General features: G+C 34.7%; 2 protein-coding genes across 3 annotated transcripts; both read right to left on the bottom strand.

The window, feature by feature from the left end:
- Positions 1-376: 376 nt before the first annotated feature.
- LOC127085855 (disease resistance protein RPS2) lies at positions 377-5654 on the bottom strand. Of its 2 annotated transcripts, none has more exons than XM_051026407.1 (6): positions 5500-5654; positions 2968-5261; positions 2359-2870; positions 1960-2238; positions 893-1658; positions 377-756 (listed from the first exon to the last, which is right to left on the bottom strand). In XM_051026407.1, the coding sequence occupies exons 2-6, from the start codon at positions 5225-5227 to the stop codon at positions 728-730; spliced, it is 3846 nt and encodes a 1281-aa protein (XP_050882364.1). In that variant the 5' UTR covers positions 5228-5261; positions 5500-5654; the 3' UTR covers positions 377-727. The 2 variants fall into 2 exon arrangements, with proteins under 2 accessions (XP_050882364.1, XP_050882365.1); XM_051026408.1 differs by having other exon boundaries at positions 2968-5250; positions 5500-5640.
- A 575-nt stretch (positions 5655-6229) lies between these two features.
- On the bottom strand, positions 6230-18727 carry LOC127085854 (THO complex subunit 1). The gene is made up of 22 exons (XM_051026406.1): positions 18542-18727; positions 18364-18457; positions 17981-18064; positions 16669-16743; positions 15090-15183; positions 14825-14970; positions 14637-14708; positions 14248-14320; positions 14091-14156; positions 13930-13976; positions 13621-13692; positions 13382-13507; positions 13190-13255; positions 13060-13101; positions 12427-12543; positions 12229-12311; positions 11341-11407; positions 10635-10706; positions 10408-10458; positions 7126-7185; positions 6891-7040; positions 6230-6766 (listed from the first exon to the last, which is right to left on the bottom strand). The coding sequence occupies exons 2-22, from the start codon at positions 18364-18366 to the stop codon at positions 6497-6499; spliced, it is 1836 nt and encodes a 611-aa protein (XP_050882363.1). The 5' UTR covers positions 18367-18457; positions 18542-18727; the 3' UTR covers positions 6230-6496.
- Between the last annotated feature and the right edge of the window lie 7268 nt (positions 18728-25995).

Here is a 25995-nt window from a genome sequence, read left to right as displayed (position 1 = left end):
TCCTTGATGTTAAAAGAAATGCCCTTCACCAATAGGACATATGCTCGCAATGTTATTATTTAGCTTGTAACTTATACAAATTATTAAATAAGTACAAACTTCAAAACAATATTTTGAAAATCTCTTACATTTTCTACTTGTTTTGGGACTATAGATGAATTATTAGATTATTGTTAATTAGTTTTGCACTTTAAGTATGTTTTTAAGAGACTTAGGTTATCTCATCATGAAATAAGAAAATCAAATCTTATCAGATGTTGAACTTTGAAGAACCAATGTAACTGAATTTTGCATAATAATTTTTTTTTAACTAATCCAACTTTGTTTAATTTGAGGGAATGAAGTATAGTATCACAATGGTTTACTAGTGGTAAGATAGAACATCAACAAAAATGTATATTTCCTGGTTACAATTTAAGAGAATACATCAAACAATGATCACAAGAATGTACATCAAACTTCTTAATAACATGCAACACAATTCTACAAAAACTGATTTGGGATATCATACATATAAACAGAAAGTATTCATTCAGAACTAAATCTTTATATTTCTATCTGATTTGGACCTCGGTGATGGTCGGAGTAGCGTGCGAACGTTGAAGTACGTTGAAGTATCGTCTCTAACAGTTTTGCTAGGGTATAGCAAGCACGCCAGCACGAAATTCAGTTGATGATTGAAGAGAGTAAGAGGTAATGGAATTTGCTATTTCATCCACTGCCATTTTTATGAAACCAATAGTCTTCCTTGGAAATCTGTAAAAAATATATTCAACATAAAGTGAGCTCGAATTTATCGTTGAAATTTATGGTGCATGAATTGAAAACCTTAAATATAGAAACTACAGTTAGAGTTGTTATTCATAAGTTCTGATTAAAACAAACAGCATACCTTTGATGAAAAGCTTTCTTATAGTAGTATTAAGGTCAACTTCCCAATACCGTTGATCTCCATTTTCGTTCAAACAAACTCTTCGGAGAATTGACGCCCTTAAGATTCCATGAGAGAAAGTCTCCATTTTAGGACACTCAACCACATATAATTGATTCAACAATGGGAATCTGAAGTTGTGATTTCCACTACAAAAGCATCTAAGTTCTTGCAAATTCAAAAACTTTAAGGATAGTAATCTTGAGAAAACAAGTCCAACATGTTCTTCTGCCTCTCCTTGATCCTGTGCAATAATTTCCTTGACACCGCAGTCACTTACCTCTAGTACATGTAGCTGCAAAAGATCTTTGGCCACAGAAAATGGAAAGACATGTTTTAGGCTTTCGCATTTTGTAGCTTTTACCGTAAACAGGTTTTGAAACTTGATTTTTCCTTGAGGATCCTTATTCCATAAATACTTAAGATTTGGTAAATGTTCTAGAGATAATGTTTTCAGTGGAATATCAATTGCAAGCTCTTGTTCTCTTATAGCATCTATTTCATATAAAACTTTTAGTGCAAGACAGTACCCTAAATTCAATGATTCCATGCTTCGTAAATTGTTTAGCACATGACTTGGGAATACATTCAAAAGCTGGTTACACGATGTGATTTCCAATTTTTTCAATTTGCAAAAGGAATTTTGAATGAGTATGTCAGGCCATATTGACTTCAAGTTGTCCATCTGTGAAATCACTAATGACTCCAAGTTGGGGAAGAGTGGAACCTGTTCAGATTCACAATAAGCAATTGTAAACAGCTTATTTAAGCACTTTTAGTGTAAGCGCTTATTATATAAGTGTATCATTTAAGGGTAAAAGTTAAAATTTGCTCTCGTAAGCTATATCTTGAAGAACTTATGGAAATAAACAGATAATATAATTTAAAACATGTCATAAGTTGTTTCCATCAGCTCTCCTAAAAAGTCATATAAGTGCTTATGATAATAGATGAGCTCAACTAATAACTAACAAAAAATCTAGAAAATTATAAACAAAGGAAAAATTGAAGCTATTTGAAATGCTTACCATTTCAACGGGAGATTTTCTAGTATGAAAAATGTTACTCGTAATTTCGTCGGGAACAAATATCTTCTCTACCAATTTGCATGAACTGATTAAAAGATGTTCAAGTTTGACGAGTTTTTCAGCCACTGAGTATGAAAACAGATATTTCAACCTTTCACAACCATCTACGGTCAAATTGGTCAAATTTTCAAAGCAAGAACGTGACAGAAGCTGGTCATCCCATATCCTCTGGACATTGATTGAGTGAAGCTTCAAGGTCTCCAAACATGGAAATTCAACCTATCAAAATTTATCAAGTCAACTATCACTAACAAAAAAAAGTCTGCCGTTACCGAGAATTACAGAGAAATAGACGTGAGATAGTGAAATTGTGTGTTTAACAATAAGTCTTGTTTGTACCTCATCACTCAAAAGTTGACTATAGAAATCATTGCTGTTTTCGGTATCGTTAATGCACGACTCCGGAGAGAGACTAACAAGAGAAGGTAAAGATTCAAGCGTAAGAGAACGCATTTTCGGGAGTGTGAACTTGTCTGTTTGTCCAGCATCCTCTTGTCTTTGCTTAGCTATGATATAGCTCATAAATCTACATTCAGATATCTCAATTTCAACAAGTTCCGAAAGGTGTTTAACCGTTGAATGCAAGAAAACAAACTCCATCATATCACAATTTTTCACTTTAATAACTTGTAGTTTTGAAAAAGCCTGTGATGGAAATGGATCACTGCATATTCTCTCCAATTTCATCATATTGTGAATGATCAAAGATTCCAAGTTTGGAAAAGCATGATCATGATTTGACCATATGGTTGATCCAACAATTTCTTCCAGTTCATCACAATTTTGAATATTCAGATGCTTCAATTGCGAAAATCCTTCATCGTTTAATTCATATAGTACTTCTTTGACACCTGTTTAAAGTTACGCTAAATTAGATTAAAAAAAAAGAAACATTATTATAGCGAAATATGTTTGAAACTGACTTGATACAAAAGACTAAATACTTACCCTTTAGTTCAGCTATATACAAATCTTCGGCATGAGCCATCAACAATTTTATTCCATAATCCATAAGAATGCTTGAATCCATGCTCAAATTTAGCTTAAGAACTTTTGAACTTTTGTAGTTCTTAGACTCATCCTCGGAAAATTCCCATCCATCTCCAATCAAAATCTTGTAACTTTCGAGTCTTCCAAAGGAAAACAAGTCTCTCGGAAAAATCGATGTATCGTTTATCTGCATATTCAAAGTTGATAGATGAGGCAAATTTCTCAACTCTCCTAGAATTGAACTATTGTTTTGTTTTTCGATTTCTTTAACCTTAACCTCCCATTGAGTGTTGGACATTCCCATATAGAGCTCTTCTAAGCTTGTGAGGTTAGATATCAGATTGCGAGGTACTATTTCTAGTTTCGAGCAATCGGTCAAATCTAGTAACCGGAGATTAATCAAATGGCCTATTTCAGGAGGGATCATTCTAAGCTCAGATTTTTCGAGATCAAGAATTTCTAAACCTGTGATTTCTCCAACAACAGTAATATCTTCCAAAATGCATTTGCATAGAGTGAGTGCTTGGAGATTTGCCAAAAGAGCGAGAGACGAAGGAAGTGATGGAGTACAATTGACACCTCCTAAACTTAGTACCTTAAGTTCTTTCATTTGATCAAAGAAATTATCATGAACTTTCAAATAGTTACCTTGAGAGTGAATTTTGAGTATCTTCAAGTTAGGACATTCTAACCTTTCTGGAAGTTCATTGATCAAACACCAATCCAAGAAAATATGATGACAATTTTTCAAAACATCATTTCTCGGCCATTCTTTTAATTCGGCGTTCCTCTCCACGGTAAAGAACGGCTTGACCTTTGACCCAATGGATGCAGCCACATTGCGAACAACTTCAAGCGCCGCAACCGAATCTCTTTCGCCTTTAAGCAAAAAACAAGCATCTCTCAAGCTGTCTATTAATTTGTAAAGCCGATTTCTTCCATCTGCCAGCGTATCGACGTGTTTATGCAAACCTAAACACCAACCAAACACCAGCATGTCTTTTATGTTGTAACCATTTCCCATTGAACCTAACAGAAGGAAGAAAGTTTTAAGTTCTTGACTTTCTAAATTATCATAACTTAGTTCAATAGCTGAATGCACTTTCGAATAAAAACATCCATCAAAGTCGAAATTCGTTAACTGCTCAAGTGCATCATTCCAAGCATATAAATCCTTGTTCTTCAATGCCTCCACCAAATTAATAATCAAAAGCGGTAAACCAGCGCAATTTTTGGCTACTTTCATTGCTATCGGTTGAATACTAAGATCTTTAACAACATCCCCTCCCCTCTTTTCAAACAAACTCCAACTCTCATCCTCTGACAAAACTTCGAGTCTATAAACCTTCTTTGCACCTAAGTTAGCAGTCAACACATTAAGGTCTCTCGATGTCACCAATACTTTACAACCTTTATGATCGTCGCCAAAAGGAACACCAACCTCGGTTAAACTAAGCTTTCCCCAGACATCTTCCAATATCACAAGAATCTTCATCTCTTGCCTAATCCTTTGACGTAACCGACTAGCCCTTCCCACCTCAGTCAGCTCATCAAACCTAAGCCCTAACCCATCAGCTATTTCAGCTCGAATCGTTCCCACATCAGGAGAATTCGTCACATTCGCCATCACTACCAGATCAAATATACCATCTTTCTCAGCTCTCCATGCTAGTTCCTTCACCAATGCAGTTTTACCTACACCAGCCATTCCATACAAACCAACAATATGAACATTAGAATCCTCTTTCAACACATTCATAATTTCATTCAACATTTCCGTTCTCGATTCCAAATCCACATAACCTCTAGCACTAGAACTGAAATTGCATTTCAAAGCACAACGGTATGAAATGCGATCAAACGTTTCGTTTTTTATCTCAGAAATCAGATCCACTAGGGTTTTCGCCCTCTGACTCTTTGTATACCTAGAGTAGACATCTAAGCATCCAACTCTCTCTTTATCTTCACCGTGAAGAAACTCGTGCGCCTCTTCTATGGCTGCTTGGCCTCTAAAAAACCAGTCACGAATAGTGTCTTCAATCTCCTCGCCGTTCCTTTTGGCAGCTTCAACAGTGTGCCTCATTTCTTTCTCCTCCCTCTGCAACTTCTGAATCTGAGTCTCGAGATCCATGAGGTTTTGATTGTACATCAATACATACATAAATTCTCGTAGGACAGGTAAAGCCACATTTGAAGCTATGCTAGAAATTATATTCATCTTTGTTAAGCTTCTTGATTAATCTGCAAAACAACTGAACCAAGGCTTTGAATCACAACGTGATTTTGTAGTTTCGGATTAATAGAAAAAGTGATTTTCTAACTAATAATTACAACTAACAACTCTACAATATTATGATTATGAAAACAGAGATAACAAGATTTATGGAACAGTAAAGGTTAATTAAGCATGAAAGTAATTAAGTTGCAGTGTTGATAATAAAGAAAGGATTATGAGATAAAAGTTTGAATTGCGTTGCATATGATAGATACCTGATAATGGTGAGAACGAAGAACAGTGTTGAAATGACTGGAGTGAAAGTAGTGAAGCAATTGGTTGAGTTGAAAAAGCGATTATTTATCTTATCCTACTTCTCATACACATGTGACATTTTTTATTGCAATTTGGAATTCACAATGATTAAATAGTAACCCTTTCTTCATTTCTTCTATTACAAAATTCCACACGTGAAACACGATATACTATTTAATCATTGCTTTTTACTATTATATATAAAAGAGTGTAGTAATTCAGACGTCATCAATGTGTGCGTAGAAGATTAATTTTTTAACATAAAAAGCAATAATTATGATAGATGGTTTCATTAATTAGTTGGGCAAAGTCGCTGATATTGTACCCCACAATTGATCTTCACACTTGCACAATCTCTTTTTTATTAAGCGTTAGTAGGTTAAATGGGATTGACTATATTTATTAAAATTAGATTTATCATAGGAGAAGAGGTCAATACAAAGTTCTTTCACAGGTGCTTGATTTATAGGACAAGATTGAACCAAGTTAAGACCTGGAGATGAAGTCTTTAGAAACTATAGCAGAGAAGAGAAGACTCAATTTGAGTTAAAGCTTAGTAGAATAGTACACTTGAAAAAGAGTGTTTACATTGTATTGGAAATTGAAAGACCAATTATTTTGAAACAACTTCTTTTACAAATATGTCAATCTTCATTTCATTATTGAGAAGGATTGAGTATTGTTGTGTAATGAAAAAGCTAATTGAGGATACTTCATTTCATTTTTTCCACATACAAGTACAAGTATTCATATTGTCACTCTTCATTCAGATAATCACTTTCGACCAATATTATACAACAATTCAAATATAATCTCCTTCCTGTCATTTGAAATATCACAAAAAAAAAATGCCTTTAACTTGATCTAATGGGGAAGAATGTTGCAGCTATCTTTGTCACTAAAAAAAGGATGCTGGCGTCCCCTATTCTAATGATCCTCATCCTTAAGGTGAAATCCTCAGCCACTTGCATCTAAATCAACATCACCATCAGCATCAGCATCAGCATCATTCTCGTCTATGATTCCAGGTTCAACTTCAGCATCTGCATCCAATTGACCTGCTTCTGGATCGATATCAGTATCAGGGCTATTCTTCTGAAGTTCGTCAGAAGTTGAGGTTCCACCTTGAGAACCAGGGATAGGAACAGCATCGAATTCCATAGGTGTTGCTGCGGTATCGGTTCTAATGCTTTCACCATCCATCTCAGTTGCAGGTGTGGCAGCATTCTATTCAACAATAAAAATAACAACAAAAAAGTGATTTCAAGGAATTCATTTAACATTGAATTTATTTCTCTTGAGTAGATGTAATAAAAAAAGAAATTGGGAAGTTGGATCTGAATCAAGAAACCTGATTTTCCTCAACTTGATGAGCATTGTTTTTTGCATCTTCCTTTTTATTACGTTTACTTCTGTCATTTGGTTTAGCTTGGTATTTAGATCGGACATCGGGTGGCAAAAGTTCTAGTGGTACAACCCCTTCAATTCCATATTCAGTAAACTGCAATAATATATACATATAAAACTTCAATTAGTTTAAAAAAAGTTGAGCAGACAATGAACGTAGATTAAAAAGTTAAGCTTACCTTAGAAAATCCTTCCAAGTCTTGCCGTGCTGAAAGGCGGAGACCTTTCCAACAATAAACCTGAGTCATAAAGAAAAATAGATGTATAAAAATGTATACTAAAATAGAAGGCCAACTATTAGATGATAAAAGTGCACCTAAAAAGTGCATACAGTTTTCGTTTGGTTAGATACATTGGTTTTGACTTAAATGAGGAAGGAATACTTTATTGCAAGGTGTTATTAAGCAGATATATCGCAGAGATGGTTAAAACAAAATGGCCATGTTTTCAATGAATTTTTTGTCTTCTGGACTTGCTAAACAACAACAACGACGACCACCTAGCCTTATCCGACTAAGTGGAGTCGGCTACATGGATCAAATTACGCCATAATGTTCTATCAAAGACAATGTTTCTATCCAATTTATTAATTTCGAAATTTTTCTTAATAGTTTCTCTTATACTTTTTCTACGTCTTTCTCTACCTCTAGTTGTTTGACTCCTCTCTAACTGATTTACTCTCCTTACAACATAATATGCAGGTCTTCTCTACATACCCAAACAACCTAAGTCTACTTTCCACCTTCTTTTCTACTACAGTGTTGCCGTTGCCCCAACATTTTTTAATATTGTCGTTTCTAATCTTATATCATCTAGTCTTACCAAGCATCCAACACAACATCCTCATCTCTATTACACTTTTTTCATTCTCGTCTTACTTTATTCCCGTCTGAATTCTCTATAGGATAAGATATTTGTTTTGATGTCTAGCTTGTTTTCAGCTTATTGGTAACCTTCATATTGAGGGAAAAACAGGTTTATACATGGGATTTAAAGATACCAGATGTAACTCCATAACTTCAGCCACTGTAGCGGCTGCAACACTGAAATGTAACCAGTGTTATCAATTGTGGCGCCAAGGCCGCTATGGCGGATATATATTCTCACAATTTAGATTGGGCCTAACTCATCCCTGCAAACCGGCTTATAAGGTGAGGATTGCCCCCACTTATAAACATAACACATGTCATATCTCTTAGCAATGCTAAATCCACCCCTTCAAAGCCAACACAATGAAGGTGTTAGGGGCTGCAATGAAGGCATACCAAAGTGCCGCAATTAAGGCGACTAGGGGCGGACCGCAATTAAGGAGGAAAGTCCAACACACACTCTCACGCTTGGGCCTCAATGAGCCCGAAGCATGGATGATGTGGGAAGCCCAACAATGGATCTAGGATAGGCTCTGATACCATCTCAAAATTTAGGTTGGGCCTAACTCATCCCTACAAAACCGGCTTGTAAGGTGAGGATTGTCCCCACTTATAAACACAACACAGGCCATATCTCTAAGTAAGGTCATATATCTATAAGTAATGCGGGACTAAATTCACCCCTTCAAAGCCAACACAATGAAGGTGTTGGGGGCTACAATTAAGGCAAGTCAAAGTGCCGTAATTAAGGCGACTAGGGGCGGACTGCAATTAAGGTGGAAAGTCCAACATATATGGCGGTTTTTGGGTTCGCCGCAATGATAAATATTGGCCGATATTGCGGGTTTTTCCGCCATAATCCACTATAACCGCGCTGCAAAGCGGCCGATATGATTGGATTTTGGCTCTCCACCATGGACCGCCATCCGCCATCGACGACACTGAATGTAACATAATGTAGAAAAAATAGCAGCCAGAAGATGGTGCTGCTACGGCGCACTTTAGATAACTATGCTAGACAAATTCTTAAATTACATTGTCGTTCTCCTCTAATTTAAATATTTACACACCCCTCTCCTAAGAGATGAATACTTAATACGTATTATATTTAAATTCAACTTACCTTCAAACATCTCTAAGGAGAAAAGTGTATTTTTCCATTTTTGCAATTGTATATTTTACAAAAATTTTTAAGTAGTAGCAGCAATTAGGGGTGTGCAAAAATATGGTTAACCAAATTATATTACTAAACTGAATTGCATTGCACCATAAAATAACTAAACCACTTAAATGGTTAATGAACTGAACCATTTAAATTAACCAATTATAATTCAGTTTAAAACCGGTTCATAACCAGTTTTTTTTTATAAACTGTTTTAGTTATAATTTTTTTTAATAAAAAAAAGAAAAATTATTGAGAGTGAAAAAAAAATAGAAATTAAAAATATTTATAATTATGAAAAGTAAAAAATATTTTATTGAAAATTAAAAATAAAATTATAAAAAAATATAGTTTTTTTAGAAAAAAAATCTGAAAATAAGATATTTTGTATTCCATAAAATAAAAAATAATTTTTTTCTGAAAATAAATTTTTTTTATTCATTAAAAAATATAATTTAATTTGAAATAAAAAAATATTTTTTTTAGAAAAATAAAAATTATTGTTTTTTGAAATAAAAAAATTCTGAAAAAATTATTTTTTTTTGAAAAATAAAAATTTCAGAATAAATAATTTTTGTTTTTTTCCCAAAATTTTTGAAATATAAAAATAAAATATATTTTTTTTTTATTTTTCCAAAAATAAAATTCAAAAAAAATTTATTCTGGATTTTTTTCCCCGAAAATTTAAAATTAAAATATTTTTTTTTTGCATGAAATTTTAAAAATATCTATTCAGATTTTTTTTTCAAAAAAATAAAAATTTTAATTAATTTTTATAAATAAAAGTTTTTTTTAAAAAATAAATATTTTCAAATATTCTTTTTTTTTAAATTAATTATTTTTTATGAAATTAAAAAAATTGATTTTAAAAAAGTACAAATTATAAATTTGGTTTATAATTGCAAACTGATTATAAACTAGTTTATAAATACAAATCGGTTATAAACTAGTTTTAAACTGAATTGAAACCATTTTAGCAATTAACTGCATTTTTTGTAAAATGGTTATTATAAACTGAACTGAACTATAAATGTGGTTTGGTTCAGTGCAGTTCATGAACCACGAACACCCCTAGCAGCAATAAACAGCAATAAACATGCTCTTACTTAAATGTCAGCATTGCATAGCTAGTGAATACAATTGGCAATAGGGACCCTGGAGCATTAGGTTGGAACCTAACATATGCATTTTTTAAGGTGTCTTCCTTTACTTAAATATGTTTGGAATTGGGGATAGGCTTATATTTTTAGCTTCTCATTGCTATTCTGCCCATGGCTTTTTCAAGAGAATTTTCATCACCGGAATGTTAGTTTTTTTTTTTCAATTTAAGTTTATGAGGATATATCCCATTGTCAGCCTTGTTCTTTCATTCACTTCTCAAATAAAATTTCTACTTCTATCACCCAAAATAAATTTAAGTTGTGGATTACCCGGTTATTCTTGTGATGATATTCAGCTTCTATTCCAGCAGAAGGATCCATCTGTAGTTTCATAAATACAAAAAAAATCAATATTTAAGTAAAATGAAAAGAAAAGAAAAGAAAAGAAAAACTTTGCTTGGATAATGGGAAAAAATCATAACAACCAAGCCTGCAAGGGGGTGGAGGTGGGAAAGGGGAAAAAATATTTCCACTACTGCTCAATAAAGAAAACTTACATCTTCAGCCAAGGGTTTCCAGTACTCCATAATTGAAGGTGTTTGAACACGCTGAGGATCAGTTAAAGCATTCTGGAAATTCCAAAAAAAAAAATGTGTAAATTTAGAAAAAACAATCTATATTATGACTGATAGAATGGAAATGAAGAAATGCTTTTTAACCGAAGAAAAAAAAAAGCAACTTATAGTTATTAGAATTTTGACTTTGGATCCAACTCAACCTACAAAACTGACTTATAAGTTGAGAACTTATCAAGCCTTATATGCAACCCTCACACCCAGCACAATGACGGTGCTGAAGGATGCAATGAAGGCAATAAAAAAATGCAATTAAGGCAGCTTTCCAACGGTTTTGTAATTAGGGATAAAGGAACCACAACTGTCGACTTATTCTGAACAAATATTCATTTATTTTCATTCTCGGTTATATTGACATAAATGAATTGTCATAAAAATAGGGAAGATTTATACACCTTGTGAAGTAAGGGTTTTTTACTAAGAAACTCATAAGTCTAAACCTACAACAAGAGCACTTTGATGTTTAAGATCAGAATGCCATGCAACTATCTACACTACACACATACTTATGTTGAATTTGTACAACTAAGCTCTAACCCTGGTGTTCAGCATCCACAAAAGTCAACTTCTACAGAACTAGACCTTGCATATTTAGCACTAGCCACAAGTTCTACAGATAAAAACCTACCGGATTTTGATCTGCCCACTTCCACAACTGAGACAGTTCTTTGTTGCCCATTCTCCATCTTGGCTTACTGAAAATTAAGAGACAGAACATCATAAGTAGACAATCTGAGCATGGTGAGTAGTAGCATAAGAATCAAAGATAAAAAATCTACAATGTTTTATGGTTAGATGTTAATCTTGTTCAATAAAACAAAAACCTCATTTGCCTATGGTTTTTGCCTAGTTGCATTATGTATGCGTTTAACTTCTATTGGAAGTGATTTTCTTTATCGTGAGCTATAATATTTTGACTCAGATGACTATTTTTCAAGTAGAACAGTTATTCCCTCTATGCTTCTAGCCAAGTCTTCAAATATGTCCCCTATCCTAGATATCGCATGTCGTAAAAGAAAATAATGGTGTTGTCTTAAAAACTGGTTTCTGGTGCATCCTCTCCAAAGAGAAAAGGAACACAATCAAGGACGAGGCGTGGGTGACCTACACTGATGGATGTGTTTCCCTTCCATTCATTATGGAGTTTTATCATGAATCCATGACTTTATAGGACATCCCTTTTGAGGCATGGATCATGGCTTAGTTTTTTATTTTTTGCTTCACAAAAGGGACAAAAGAAACGAGGTTACAATTTTTCATACAACTGCATGTGAGCGTAATTGAGTTTGAATGAATCCATAACTTCTACTTAAATTGAGAAGTGATTGGCTATTTAAAGCAACATCAATGCAAAACAACAGCAATACAATTAATAAACATGAGTTCAGAAACAAAGACCTTAAAGAAAGGAGGAATTTGTTATTCTTATATTCTTGGAGATTATGAAAGATTTCTAATCCTATAACTAAATTACTACAATTTACACAATAAACAATTTGTTAAACAACAAGCATACCGCTTCTTCGAAGCATCTTGTACCACTTTCTTCTCCGCAGGTTGTTTCTCATATGGTGGGCAGCCGTCACGTTTCCACCATACCTAAAAAGTACAGAGTTTGTATTCAGAAGTTAAATATATTCTTGATGTTAATGATAATTTGCAATCAAATGTTTATGAGCAAGATATAAGGGAGGAAGTGTTGGAGGGTGCTCACCCAGTTCTTTTCTCGTTCTAATATATGCTCGATTTTGTGAAGGAACTCTTTCCCTTTGGGTGGAGTCAGTTCAATAAGTTTTTTAACACGCTCTTCACACAATGTAATCTCATCTTTCTGAATTACAAAAGGAAATGTGCATTAAATGGTTAAATGTCACATTGCAATTTTAATCGAAACAACACTTCTATCACTATAGAAAAAGCTAATAAGGTTCTTCCTTAAGTAATAACCGGCTCGTGTTTTCTCAGATAGCAGGAAAGTAAAGACAAAAATAACAAAGGATATGTCCGACATTGTACGTAGAACCTAAAACCTGATATCAAACAAAATGGAGGATACTATTGCAAGAAAAGAAATTTACAAAAACTAATAGCAGCTCACTGCAGCTAAATACTGCTTTTTAGGGCAAACAAACTGTGTTGTCAATCGTAGATTGCAGAAAACACATTACATTTTGTCCCAAAAACAGAGAAATAGTAGACATCATTTCAAGTAAGCCAAAAATAGCAATTAGCAAATACTAGGCGCTAAGAAAGACATGTAATGTTTTCATAGCCAGAAGTGTAAAAATTAGCCACCAGTCAATTCCTCGCATTACTTAAAAGATTCAAAGTAGGCAGTAGTACTAACCATGTTTTCAGATGGCAAATCTTTGTCACCTTTTCCAGGGGCCTAAAAGCAAATGAACGAGAAACAACCAGCTAATAAAGATTGCATACTAAATACATCACGTGGAAATTATTTTTCAGAAAACTATTACCTTTAAATAGTTGAACAATATGAGACACTGCACAAGAACATGACGTCGAAAGCTTGGATCCTTCAACTATTAGGAATTCAACCGATAACAGGAAACAAACAAGAGGGAATATTGAGTCAGGACTTGAACATCTTAATGGAAATATGATCACATTTTTAGTAGCAAGCATCAAGACTTGGTCAAACAGCTTACCTCTAGACCCATTAGTTTACTGCTTGTGAGATATTTTATACTAAAGTTAACTGCCTCTTCTTCCAAATTATTAGCATCTCCTTCTTCATCACTTAAAGGTTGTGCTTCAAATGTATTCAGTACAACCTTTTATCCAACAAAAATTCTTTTGTAAAAAAGCAAAAAACAAAAAGAGCAGTGTGATAATTGAGTAAAAAAATGTATACATGCAGACAAAAAACTATGAAATAAAAAATTACCGACAAACTGGAGGTGAACTTTTTCCACCTTATTGGAGAATGATTAATAGAAGCAGGGTTAGAAAAATATTCCTGCATCAAATAAACAGAGACCGATTATAGTACTTGTTTTAGGTTCTTTTATTGAAGAGAAAAAACACTGGCATGCAGCATGTAGTAGAAGTGGTATAGCTCTGGCTTTTATAAGTAGAGTAGAACCATTCGCGACAAATTTTATATTGAAAATCAGGTCAAATAGGAAGACAAGCCTCATGTTGAGAAAATGAAAGAGACCTCCTTATCAAGAACTAAAGTTTCAGTGATGCCTACCTGTAAGCCCCAAAAAGTTTCATAAAAATTGAAATCAATACATATGCCTGGAAAGTATAGAAAATAAAGTATTAGCTGGAATCAAAATATTAATTTCAATCATGTACTTGTATTTATAAGAATGGCAATCAAGTAAATTAAGACAATAAGCAAGGACATACCTTCTATGGGTTCTTTCTCGTATTTTGTTTCATTCGATGTGTTAAAAACTCCCTTGATATTTAAGGCTGCAAAAGTTTATCAAAAACATCAAGTGGCACAGTGCTTAAGAAAATGAAATTTAAACCGAAAGTAAAGATAGACTTTACAGAATGGTACCAGATCGCTCTGATAATGGAAAGAAATGTGCCAGAAACATGAGAATTCTTCCGCAAAAGACCACGTCATTTGCCTATAACATCCAAACCAACACATTCAATTATAGCAATAATGAAGAGAATGATGGATCCTACATAATCCTAACTTACACGATACTCGTTCAATACGATAAAGCTGACGAAAAGTTTTTCATATAGCTCAACCCTAGATGGTAAAGGAGGAAAGAAAGAGAGAAGGGCTGGAGGGAGGAATATGAAAGACGAAATGAGCGCTCAAAATTGAAACAAGCCCTCATCGCAGGAAGTAGGAATACAATAGATTTCTGTTTAGAGACAGTAATCAACTTCAAAGCTTTAAATATAACAGGAAATAAACCATTCTCAATGTACCTTTGAAAGACGACGAAGAAGTTGATTGCAGGTTCTCAGCATCACAAGTTTTCCTCGAGCGAAAAGTTCTTGCTGTGTGCCATGCAAACATAAAAGTTCCACATTAATACAGATCAGTTAGAGAAAACTTATGCTATAAATCATGAACTAGAGAAACACAAAGGACTGCAATCAAACGAGGAATGCACCTTTCCCAATATATCTTGTTTACTCTCTATATAGCCAAAAATATCCTTGCAGTTCTTCATTGTAGACATTTCTGTTAAGTCTTCCAACAGCTGAAAAATCATTCCACCTTCAATGTGTTCCTTCTCACACAGATACAGTACTATATCTGAAAAGTGAAAACCATATACAAACATGAGTATAAGAGAATCACAAGACGAGTTTACAATTAAGGTGTTTTAAGATTTAACTGTATCTCATTAAAGCATTCCTAAATGGTGCACAAACCAAGAAGGCGAGGAATGTGGCCCTGGGCAGTTTCATTGGCATCAATCGATTGCCCGTATTGCATTACTTTCTCCCCACACTGAAATGCTGCCGACTGAACCAAAGTGCAAACAAAATGATCCAGGTCATAGAGAGACATAAACAAGGAAACAACAAAACAAAGAGGGGAATAGAAACAGCACTGGCATTACATAAGTCTATATTTTTAAATGGTTTTTTTCAAAAGGCTGCTTTAATTTCCAGTGCACTTTTTTCCCATAGGTTCCCTCCACAGGAGGTAATCCTATTCAAGGCACTGTCGGGCACTAAACATGGACAGCTCTCCCAGCCAGGATTCGAGTTCGCGATGTTGTGGGAGTGTAGCCTCTTCTACTAGATTCAACCCCCGTTGGTAGTTTACAGTTGATTTTATTCAAGTCATTTAAGGCTTTAAGCATCATGATAACACTGCATGCTTTATCATTTAATAAACTAATAGTAAATGTTGATTTTTAAATTAGGAAAGTTTCTGGACAATTTTACGACATTGGCAGAAGAACTTAACAACATGTGAGATCTATGAAAGAGAGCGATACGTTTTCATACCCATTAAGAAATCATATGGAAGCAGCTTGAAGAAAAAAAACAGTAACAAACATTCGCAATTTGTAGCAAGAAAAAGAGAGATTGTGCAAAGAAAGAGGAAGAAATCGTGTGTTGTGTGTGAGAAGAAAAAAACAGAGAGATCAAGAAAAGAGAGAAAGTGATGGGGGCCCAGAGAGAGGGATGGAAAGAATTGGAGGAAAAAGGGATGCAACCATTGTGTTTAACTTCTCTACTGTGCATGAGGAAGAGGGAAATGAAGCGGCGATGACAACCGCAGCGATGACAACAACCACGACAGTCATAGTTCTAAATTCAGATCAACTCCAACTGAATCTCCATCAGTTGTTGCTGGAATCGGAAACCAAGATCTAGCTGAAACTGGTATTAAAGTGTTAATTTTAAGTGAAACTGGATTTTAATAAATAAATAAAAAAAACAGTTTTAAACCAGTTCTACGGTTCTGTACCATTTCACAAGCATGAACCAGTTTTCTGAAATAATGGTTTTTGGTTATAAAACTTGAACCAAAGAGTGGGTTGGTTTCTATGGTTTGGGGAACCATGCATACCCATATATGTATCATTCTGTAACCATCGTATAAGCATAAACAAAAGTATAAGGTCAGTATTATGCATCCATGTCATTCTTCTAAGTAATTAGTACAATATTTTGTTTTAAATCTCTCTCACATCTCCCAATAGCTCTCTTGTCTTAAAAACAAAACCGTGGCAATATTGTCTCCCTTGAAACTAAGACTCTAGCCCATGATCAAATCTTTGACAGAAAAAATAAAATAAATTTAAATATCAAGCATAAAAGACAGACCAAAAAATACCATTGGTACTTATTATTGAAGCATGTTATATTTTCATTGGATTTTCCGATAAATAAACAAACAAAATTGTAGAATTCCAATTCGATAGGCATTATATATTCAACTAGCACATAATAAAAAAACGAGTAATCTATGAACACGGGCAACAGTTTAACATACCACAAATTCTTGAAGTAGCAGCCGTAGAATATTTTCTAGGAACAGATTCTCATCTTGGGCTAACTTTGTTTGTTTCTGTTAAATCACAAATCAAAATCAAAAAACCAAAACCTTTAACAATGTCAAATCAAAGTTACTACAAAAGGGAACATTGGGCTCATGTTAATAAGTAAAAAATTCACCATGCAAACATCATGGACATGGAATCATACAACAACAACAACAACAACAACAACAAACACGCCTTATCCCACGAAATGGAGTTAGCTACATGGATGAAGTACTTCAGTCATAATTCTGCCTATGTTAGTTTTGCTATGCATAGCCGGTCCCAAGCCCGGATAAAAGGAGAGGGTTGTGTTAAATATTAGACAGCCAATGTAAAACTTTGTCGAATCTCTATGACATGATTAACAACGAAAACCTGGAATCATGTATACAACAACAACAACAATAACAACAACAACTAAACCTTATCCCACTAAGCGGGGTCCACTACGTGGATCAACTTTCGCCATAATGTTCTATAAAGAACCATGTTTCTATCCAAAACATTAATCTCGAGATTTTTCTTATTAACTTCTCTGATAGTCTTTCTAGGTCTTCCCCTCCCTCTAATTGTTTGCTTTCTCTCCATCTGATCTACCCTCCTTACTACAGAATCTGCCGATCTTCTCTCTACATGCCCAAATCACCTAAGTCTATTTTCCACCATCTTCTCCACTATAGGCGCTACCCCGACACTCTCTCTAATATTTTCATTTCTAATTCTATCTTGTCGAGTCTTACCACACATCCACCGCAGCATCCTCATCTCTACTACACTTGCTTTATTTTCGTGTTAATTTTTAACTGCCCAATATTTTGTCCCGTACAAAATCGCAGGTCTTACCGCAATCCGATAAAACTTTCCCTTTAACTTGAGTGGTGCCTTTGCATCACATAAAACACCTGATGCCCCCTTCTCCATTTCAACCACTCAGCTTGAATTCGATGGTTTACACCGCTTTCTATTTCTCCATCATTTTGTATTATAGACCCAAGATATTTAAACCGTGTTACTTGAGGTATAAATTAAATGGAAATCTCTTCCTTATAGCCCCATCCAACCATCCCAAAGAAAAACCCAAATAATTCATCAGAATTTGATCATAAGTAATGAAAATCAGAGGCTAATGAAAAACCCAAATAAATCTCTTCCTATATATGGATATTTTAGTATGTAATGAATCAGAAACTGATTTTCATGGGGAAGCTACAACGAACTAGAGGCTAATCCAAACTAGTAGCACAAAAGAATTTCAAAATATACCTGAGGCTTTATTACTTCTTGAACAGTCTGCAGAGCAAAACTTTCAGGAGGACCAGGCTGTATTATGGCCCTTTTAAACACATCCTGCAAATAACAATAAACCAATCAAAATTCAACAATGGTGAAATAATCTTTATCTGGTTTGATACTTTTAGCTCTGATAAACAGATTATTTACTACAAAATATAAATCCAGAACATATAACCAATCAATAAATAAACTAATAAATAAATGCATTATAATTTATATATGCTATATAAACATGCAGATATAAGGGATTATCCAAAAATTGATTTGTGCATACTGAAAATTGAACCTTAGTGACGATATTTCACTGAAAAATTGAAGTGTGAAAAGAAAAGAAACAAAAGTGCGGAACTTACCATGATGAAGTTTGAGCACAAAACCTATTACAATTGAATTTCAAAGCCTTCGATAACCGTTTAAAAACTTGATTTTTTTTTACAAATTGTGATTCTGCGGAAAAGAAGAACGTAAGTTGAATTTCATCTTCATTGCACAAAATGTTTGAAAGAAAGATAGAAAAATCGAATTGCAAACCTGGCGCAGTAACCAGTAGAGTTGAATTGGAACAGAGGGAAAGAGAGTGAAGGGGGTGTTTTGAGAAAAATAACAAGCAGGAAAACGCTGCGTTTAACTCTGTGGTTTTTTTGGTAGGGTGTATTTCAATTTCTCACCCCCAGTTTGTGTTGACCTATACGTTCAATAAAATGGGCTCGGAGTTGCGCGAGTTGCCCCGAATTCATCTATTTTTCGAGGACTTAATTTGGAGAATTCTTCTTGCCACCCTCAGATTATATCTAGCACTCCCTCGTATTTTCATATTGTCCAATTTACTTCTGACTAAAAATTGAATAAAAATTTCGAACGAAATTTTTGATAGATTTAACAAAAAATTTGCTACAATTCAAAATTTTTGATAATACATTTTAAATTTTTATATACCGGATATTTTAAAATTTCTGATTTGTTTCATTAATTTTCAAAAATTTGAAATTTACGTGTGGTTATTGGAAATTTCAACCTAAATGAAATTTCTGGTAGGGTTGTTTTTTTGTTTTTTTTTACGTTTAGGATTTACCGATAATTTTGAATGGTTGTGATTGTCCCGACAATTTTGTGTGATTAAAAGTAAATACAAAGTTGTATAAATATGGGGTCACATTTTTGATTAAAACATCTCAAAAAAAGTCTATTCCTCAATTTTTGATTAAGGCAGAAATGTATTTTAGCGGAGCTTCATCTCTCGTAGAGTTTCGGCTTTCTGATGGCACCACATCTCTCGCCAACCTAACGTCCGAGTTGAATGAATTATTGTCCGATACTGAAACTATGAGGGTGAGAAAGATCGAGTTTCGTGAAGATTTGATTGATATTGACGGGAGGGTGAAATACAACCTTATTGAGTTGAAGACCGACGAAAATGTGAAGGAAATGTGGAGATCATTTCGTCGTAGGGTAACAAAGGGGTTGATCGAGTTAGATGCATGGCTTTCAAGATCTGTTGACGACATAATGGAGATGCTGAAACGTCCAGAATCATCTGGCAGTGTTTAGGTTTTTCTTATTTATTATTGTTTTCTTAAGTTATGTTTAAGTTAATGCTGATGTTGCATCTGTATTTCAGTTAATATTTATGTTTAAGTTATGTCATAAAAAATATTATGTAATAAAAAGTTACGATGAAAAAGTTTGAATAGTATATAAATAATACATAATATACGAAATCCATGATATACAAAAGATGTTTAAGTAGGCCCCCCACGGGCTATGTCTGCAGCCCGAGATAATCCAGTATAAACCTCGCGCATCTGGGTTTACCAAACCCATGAGGTTATCCATAATAACTACAATCGTCTAGAGGCGCTGCTGGACATTGACATCAATTGCAGGAGACACGGTAGCACGTCATCAACATGTAACCCAATTCTAGAAGGCCCCGCATCAGTAGTAGGTGGGATGATGTGAGGGTGTGATACAGTGAGGTACCACTCTAAATAACCATCCTCACATTGCGATGGGTGTTGAGTCCTAACTACCTGATCTCTAATGACACGACCGAAGCTGATGAAGTTACTCTAAAACCACCAATCAATGCCCGCATATGGTATATTTGGAACTGGTCGTGGGATACTCTGAACATAACCATATTGTCGTAGAGACCTCTCAAGCAAGTGTCTAGCAACCATGGTTTTCCATCATATATAACCTAAATAAAATGACGACTCCTCGAACTCACGATGGACTTTATGACTAGTGTATGGTGTCCAGATGACATCATCTATAATCAGCGCATCGAGCATCCTCTCATACTCAGTAACACCATCGGAATGTGTCTGTATGGCCTTCCATCTCTTCTCCCGTGGGGATCCCACTAGGCAATGTTGCACCCTCCTGTCACAAATATTGGGGAAATGCTCGTATATCCAACACTGATATCAAAATAGATACACAACACATAATAAATAATAAATCAATAATAAGTAATTATTTCAAGTATACCTATAGCAAACTTAAATAGCCAGCAAGTTGTTTTGTCTCAAAGATCGTCGTCACTCCAAAGGTTGTATGCAGAAGTATCAACACAGCATACCAACGGGTCCAACTAGTGTCCTCGAGCCTACTCAAGAGGAACGTGTATCAGGCGTCAATATAAACACCAGACTTGTCCGCAAAGAGAGTACATGTTACTATATGTAGCAGGTATTATTTGTGTAAGCCCTAGAGGCCAATACTTTTGGTACTTGTATCAAATTATTTATTAATAATAAAAGGCTTTTTCTTTATTATGTTTGTTTAATAAAGTCCCTAGAATAGCTAGTATATTTAATGTATCAAGTGTGACTTAATCATGAGATCCCATTAAACATAAAGACAATATTCTTAAAGTATATGTAGTCGAGCTTCATTGTGAAGTAGGATAACATTAAAGCATTAAGACTATTATGTATATAGACTAATGATCACATCTCATGGATCATAGATAAGGAGTTATTAAGTCTTAAACATAGGTATGAATATTAAGAGTAATATTTATACTGGATTGACCCGCTATGAGAATACTATATAGAATGTTATGCAAAGTGTCATAAGTTATTCTCATGGTGATAATGGTGTATACCACCCTTCGACCTGAAATCACTATGGACCCTAGATGTAGAGTCGAGTGCCTTATTTCTAATGAAATATTGTCCGTAACTGGATGACCATAAAGACAGTTGATGGGTACTCCACAAAACATGCTGAGAGACATGAGTGACCTAAATGAAATTTGTCCATCCTGCGTAACAGGATAAATGTCTACGGGCCCAATATTGAACTGGACAAGGATGATACGGTTTATGCTTTGTGTTTAATATAGACATAAGGGAAAAAGGGTAATTATACACATAAGTATTATCACAAAAGGATTTGTCATATCACATGACATTTTCGTGTCTTGTGTAGCAGTGATGTGTTGCTAGATACCGCTCATTGTTTATTATGTTAAATACGTGATTTAATATAATTGTCAATGCCGCGAAAACCTACAGGGTCACACACAAAAGGACGGATTGATGAGAGATAAAGTAACTAAGGAACACCGTAAGGTACAGTGCACTTAAGTGAATTGTAAAACATCGTAAGGTACGGTGTACTTAAGTAGAATACAAAATATGGTAAGGTACCACGCGCTTAAGTGATTTTGGCATATTATAAGATATGGGCCGCGTACACTTAAGTGGGATTTTTAGCTTGCGGCCCACACAAGTGGTTCTATAAATAGAACCCTTGTGCAGAAGCATGTGTGCAGTTGTAATTTCGTTTCTCTCTCTCTCTCTCTCTCTCTCTCTCTCTCTCTCTCTCACTCACTAAAAGCCTTCATTCGTAGCAGTTAGCACTGGGATTGAAGGAATCTGTTCGTGTGGAATGAGTAGAGGCGTTGTCACCATTCAACGTTCGTGATCGCTCCGTAAATCTGCATCAAAGGTTTCAATCGCCACAAGAGGTAACGATTCTATCACTGATCATGCCCATTCGTAAGGATCACTAAAGGAGAAATTTTTTTAAATTCCGCTGTGTTTTTGGATCGCTATTCTCCTTCAGTGGTATCAGAGCCACTTACGAAACCATGCATCTGATAGCTGTTTATTTTTTGTATTTTCTGTATTAATATGATTAAAAGACAGAATGAATCAAAGAATAAACGAGTAATTAAATTTGGCATCATGTGTGTATGATTTGGATGATTGATGTTGACTATGTTTCGGAATTCGACGTTAGTATGGTGAAGCAGCGATACATCGATCGTCCATAGGTTACGTAATTGAGATCGACCAAGTTATATATATGATATAAGTAATCCGGATGCAAAAAATGATATATATGATATACTGTTTCTGTTTTGTTCATTCAAACACTTAATGGTTGTTTTCCTTTGAGCGATCAATGGTCATTTGCTTCTTGATCCGACATTAGTATGGTGAAGTAATGGCGTGTTGATCAATCATATTGAATTAACAATCGAGGTGTGTTTGATGGTCTGAAATTGGTGCATTAGGGTTCATGACGGCACAAGGGTTGTGTTGTTAAAGAGTTATGCGATTATGGTTGTGACTGCGCAAGAGTTATTATTTAAAGTATCAAGTGTTGATGCGAAAAACGACGTCGATTTCAAATGAATTGTTCATTAAAATTTTGCGCCGAGGCGCTCCCCCTAACAACCCCGCAAGGGGGCGCTGCCCTCTTGACCCCCGTCCGCTGAACGGTCAGCGGAACCACCGTTTGTTGATCCGGCAGCGGACCCCCGGCTAACTCTGCGTAGTGTGATCGATCGCAAAAATTTAATTTGGTTTTAATTAATTAACAGAATTTAAATTAATAATAATGTGTTTATTATTATTGTTTTGTAGTGATCGATTATAGCCTTAGTTTTCCTTTATTTTATTTTGGGATTTTAAAATACGACCTGCGTGTCGTGCCTCTCTTTTAATCTCTTAATGTAACTTCTTTTCTCATCTCACTCCCTCGTATGTAAAACGAGTTTCTTTTATGTAATGTAATGTTATGAAGAAAGAGAAGAATACAATATCAAAGGAGAACAACCTTGAAGATCTTGCTTGGAGAAGTTTAGATCGTTATTAGGTTAGTTTAGGTTCTCTCATTGGCTTGGGAGAACAATTGTGCTAGGGGCCATAACTGTTTCATTATGTATGTTGATGCATGTGAGAGACGATTTATATGATAAATAAGCCGGTGAGATCAGAATAATTTCAAATTTCCTCAAATTAAATATTAAGTTTATGTTTTCTAAGTTTTAGCACTCATCAAGACTAGTATCGAATAATGTAGGTTTCGCCTACGCGAGGTGCATATTCTATATTAGTAAGGTGCGATGGGATGATTGTAATAGCCAATTGCTAAAACAATGGGTCAAACTTAACTAAACAAATTATAATAAGATTATATATGTTTAGAAGGCAGAGTTGGAAATGATCCATGTGATGGATTGGAATAAGGAGTTATTCACCCAACTAAAATATTCGAGAGTTGTATTATATACAATTGGAAGGAGTTCCTACCTAAATAACCTAGTTTTGTGTAATCCGCCTACGCGGACTTAAAACAAAGTGAAATGTGGATCTCGACCCACTAGAAAATCTTCCAACGGGATTTTTCGAATCAAATGGTGAGGGTCATTTGTTTTGAGTAAAATAGTTGGAGCATATTTAATTAAAGGACTAATTAAATATGTTATTGATACTTATATTTTCATGTAGATTACCATGACAACAAACACCTCTAACAACATTTTGCGATCAATCCTTGACAAGGAAAAATTGTCTGGGACAAATTTTCTAGAAAGTTGTATGTCTTGGAGAAACCTGTTCCTGAAGAGGAACCTCCTAGTTCTGCACCTAAGGAAGAAAAAGATGCTTATAAGAAGAATGTCGATGATGCCAATGAAACTGCTTTCCTCGTGCTAGCTACCATGAGTTGCAAAAGCAACATGAGAACATGGCAGCGTTCGATATGATCGAACACCTAAAGATGCTCTATCAAGAGCAAGCAAGGCATGAAAGGTTTGAAGTTTCAAAAGCCATTTTTCAAGGAAAGTTAGTCGAGGGAGCCCCTGTAGGTCCCCATGTGCTCAAGATGATTGGGTATGTGGAGAACCTTGAGAGGTTCGGTTTTCCCCTCAGAAAGGAACTTGCGACTGATTTGATCTTGCAATTGTTGCCAGATAGATTCAGCCAATTTGTACTTAATTTCAATATGAATGATATGGACAAATCTCTTCCTAGACTGCTAGCCATGTTAAGAACTGCTGAGCAAAATCTGAAGTCAAAAGGGAAGTCCATTCTGATGATCGGAAATGGAAAGAGACGGAACAAAAGACCCACCAAGCAGGGTGATAAAGGGAAAGGCAAGGAAGTTGCCAAACTCAAACACATTGTTGCTGCTTTGAAGCCTAGTGGAGGCATAGCAAAGGAAGGCACTTGCTTCCATTGTGGTAAGACCAGACACTGGAAGAGAAACTGCCCAAAGTACCTGGAAGATAAGAAGAATAGAGTAGAGACTTCAACTTCAGGTATTTTTGTTAGTGAAATTAATTTATCTACTTATGCATCATGGGTATTAGATCCTGGATGCGGTTCTCACATTTGTACCAATGTGCATGGGCTAAAAAGGAGTAGAGATTTGGAAAAAGGTGAAGTTGACCTACGAGTTGGCAATGGAGCAAAGGTTGTGGCTTTAGCCAAAGGAACTTATGTATTGACTTTACCTAGTGGTTTAATAATTCAGTTAGAGAACTGTTATTATGTACCTGCAATTAGTAGGAATATTATTTATGTTTCTTGTTTAGACAATTTTGGTTTTTCATTTATAATAAAGAACAACTGTTGCTCCATTTATTTGAATGATATATTCTATGCTACTGCACAAATGAACAATGGATTATATGTCATTGATCTTTAAATGCCAATTTATAACATTAATACTAAAAGGATGAAACCTAATGAGTTAAATCCAACTTACCTTTGGCATTATCGATTAGGCCACACAAATGAGAAACGCATTTCCAAACTCCATAAAGATGGACTCTTGGACTCTTTTGATTATGAATCATATGAGACATGCAAATCTTGTTTAATTGGAGAGATGACAAAGTCTCCATTCACAGGAAAAGGTGAAAGAGCTAATGATCTTTTGGCACTCATACATACTTATGTATGTGAACCATTGAACATACCAGTCAGAGGAGGTTTTCAGTACTTCATCACATTTATTGATGATTTCAGTAGATATGGTTATGTGTATTTAATGAAACACAAATCAAAGTCCTTTGAAAAGTTCAAGGAATTCAAGAATGAAGTACAAAACCAAATAGGTAAGAATATTAAAACTCTTCGATCAAATTGAGGTAGTGAGTATTTAAGCATAGAGTTTGATGACCATCTGAAAGAGTGTGAGATCCTGTTGAAAAGTATATCTTCGGCAAATACTTTTATATCGTATCCACAGAGATTGGTTGATATTACCACCGTTCTATAATCCAAATGTTGTAAGTTTAAAAAGTAACAAGGTTGTTTTGGTTGGAAAGTTATCTTGTGAGTAAATGTCACTAAAACAGTAAAAATGGTTTTAATCAAATATAAAAGCTTGGCAAGATTGGAGTTCACTATTTCAAATGCTTATGATTCCTTATGATAAATAAATAGATTCAAGATTATTGATGATGTTCAAGTATCCTCTCAAAGTCATTTATGTCTAAATGATATTGTGATAATCACTATATTGATCCTTAGACGATCTCTCCACCTAACTATCAATATAGCAATCTTTAATGCTTAATACCAAAGAAGAGTAATGAATAAATCTATCTCTACAACTTATTCACTACTTGAAAATCTGTTTTATGTCAAGACTCAAATAATCTCTCTCGACAACTACTCAAATCTGGTTTTCAACTTAGGGCAAAAACAGTATTCAATACATCAACAATCTTTATC

Source organism: Lathyrus oleraceus, chromosome 5 (assembly GCF_024323335.1).
Source record: "Lathyrus oleraceus cultivar Zhongwan6 chromosome 5, CAAS_Psat_ZW6_1.0, whole genome shotgun sequence".
Lineage (NCBI taxonomy): Eukaryota > Viridiplantae > Streptophyta > Magnoliopsida > Fabales > Fabaceae > Lathyrus > Lathyrus oleraceus.
The sequence above is the reverse complement of the archived record's forward strand: the minus strand, read 5'-3'. Positions and strand labels throughout refer to the sequence as shown.

Coding starts and splice junctions, on each gene's coding strand:
- LOC127085855 (XM_051026407.1), bottom strand. CDS start 5,227: ATGAATATAATTTCTAGCATAGCTTCAAATGTGGCTTTACCTGTCCTA. Junction 2,239..2,358: donor GTCAACTTTTGAGTGATGAG/GTACAAACAAGA, acceptor AAATTTTGATAG/GTTGAATTTCCATGTTTGGA. Junction 757..892: donor AAGAAAGCTTTTCATCAAAG/GTATGCTGTTTG, acceptor TATTTTTTACAG/ATTTCCAAGGAAGACTATTG.
- LOC127085854 (XM_051026406.1), bottom strand. Junction 13,508..13,620: donor AGTTCACCTCCAGTTTGTCG/GTAATTTTTTAT, acceptor GTTGGATAAAAG/GTTGTACTGAATACATTTGA. Junction 7,186..10,407: donor ATCATCACAAGAATAACCGG/GTAATCCACAAC, acceptor TTTATGACTCAG/GTTTATTGTTGGAAAGGTCT.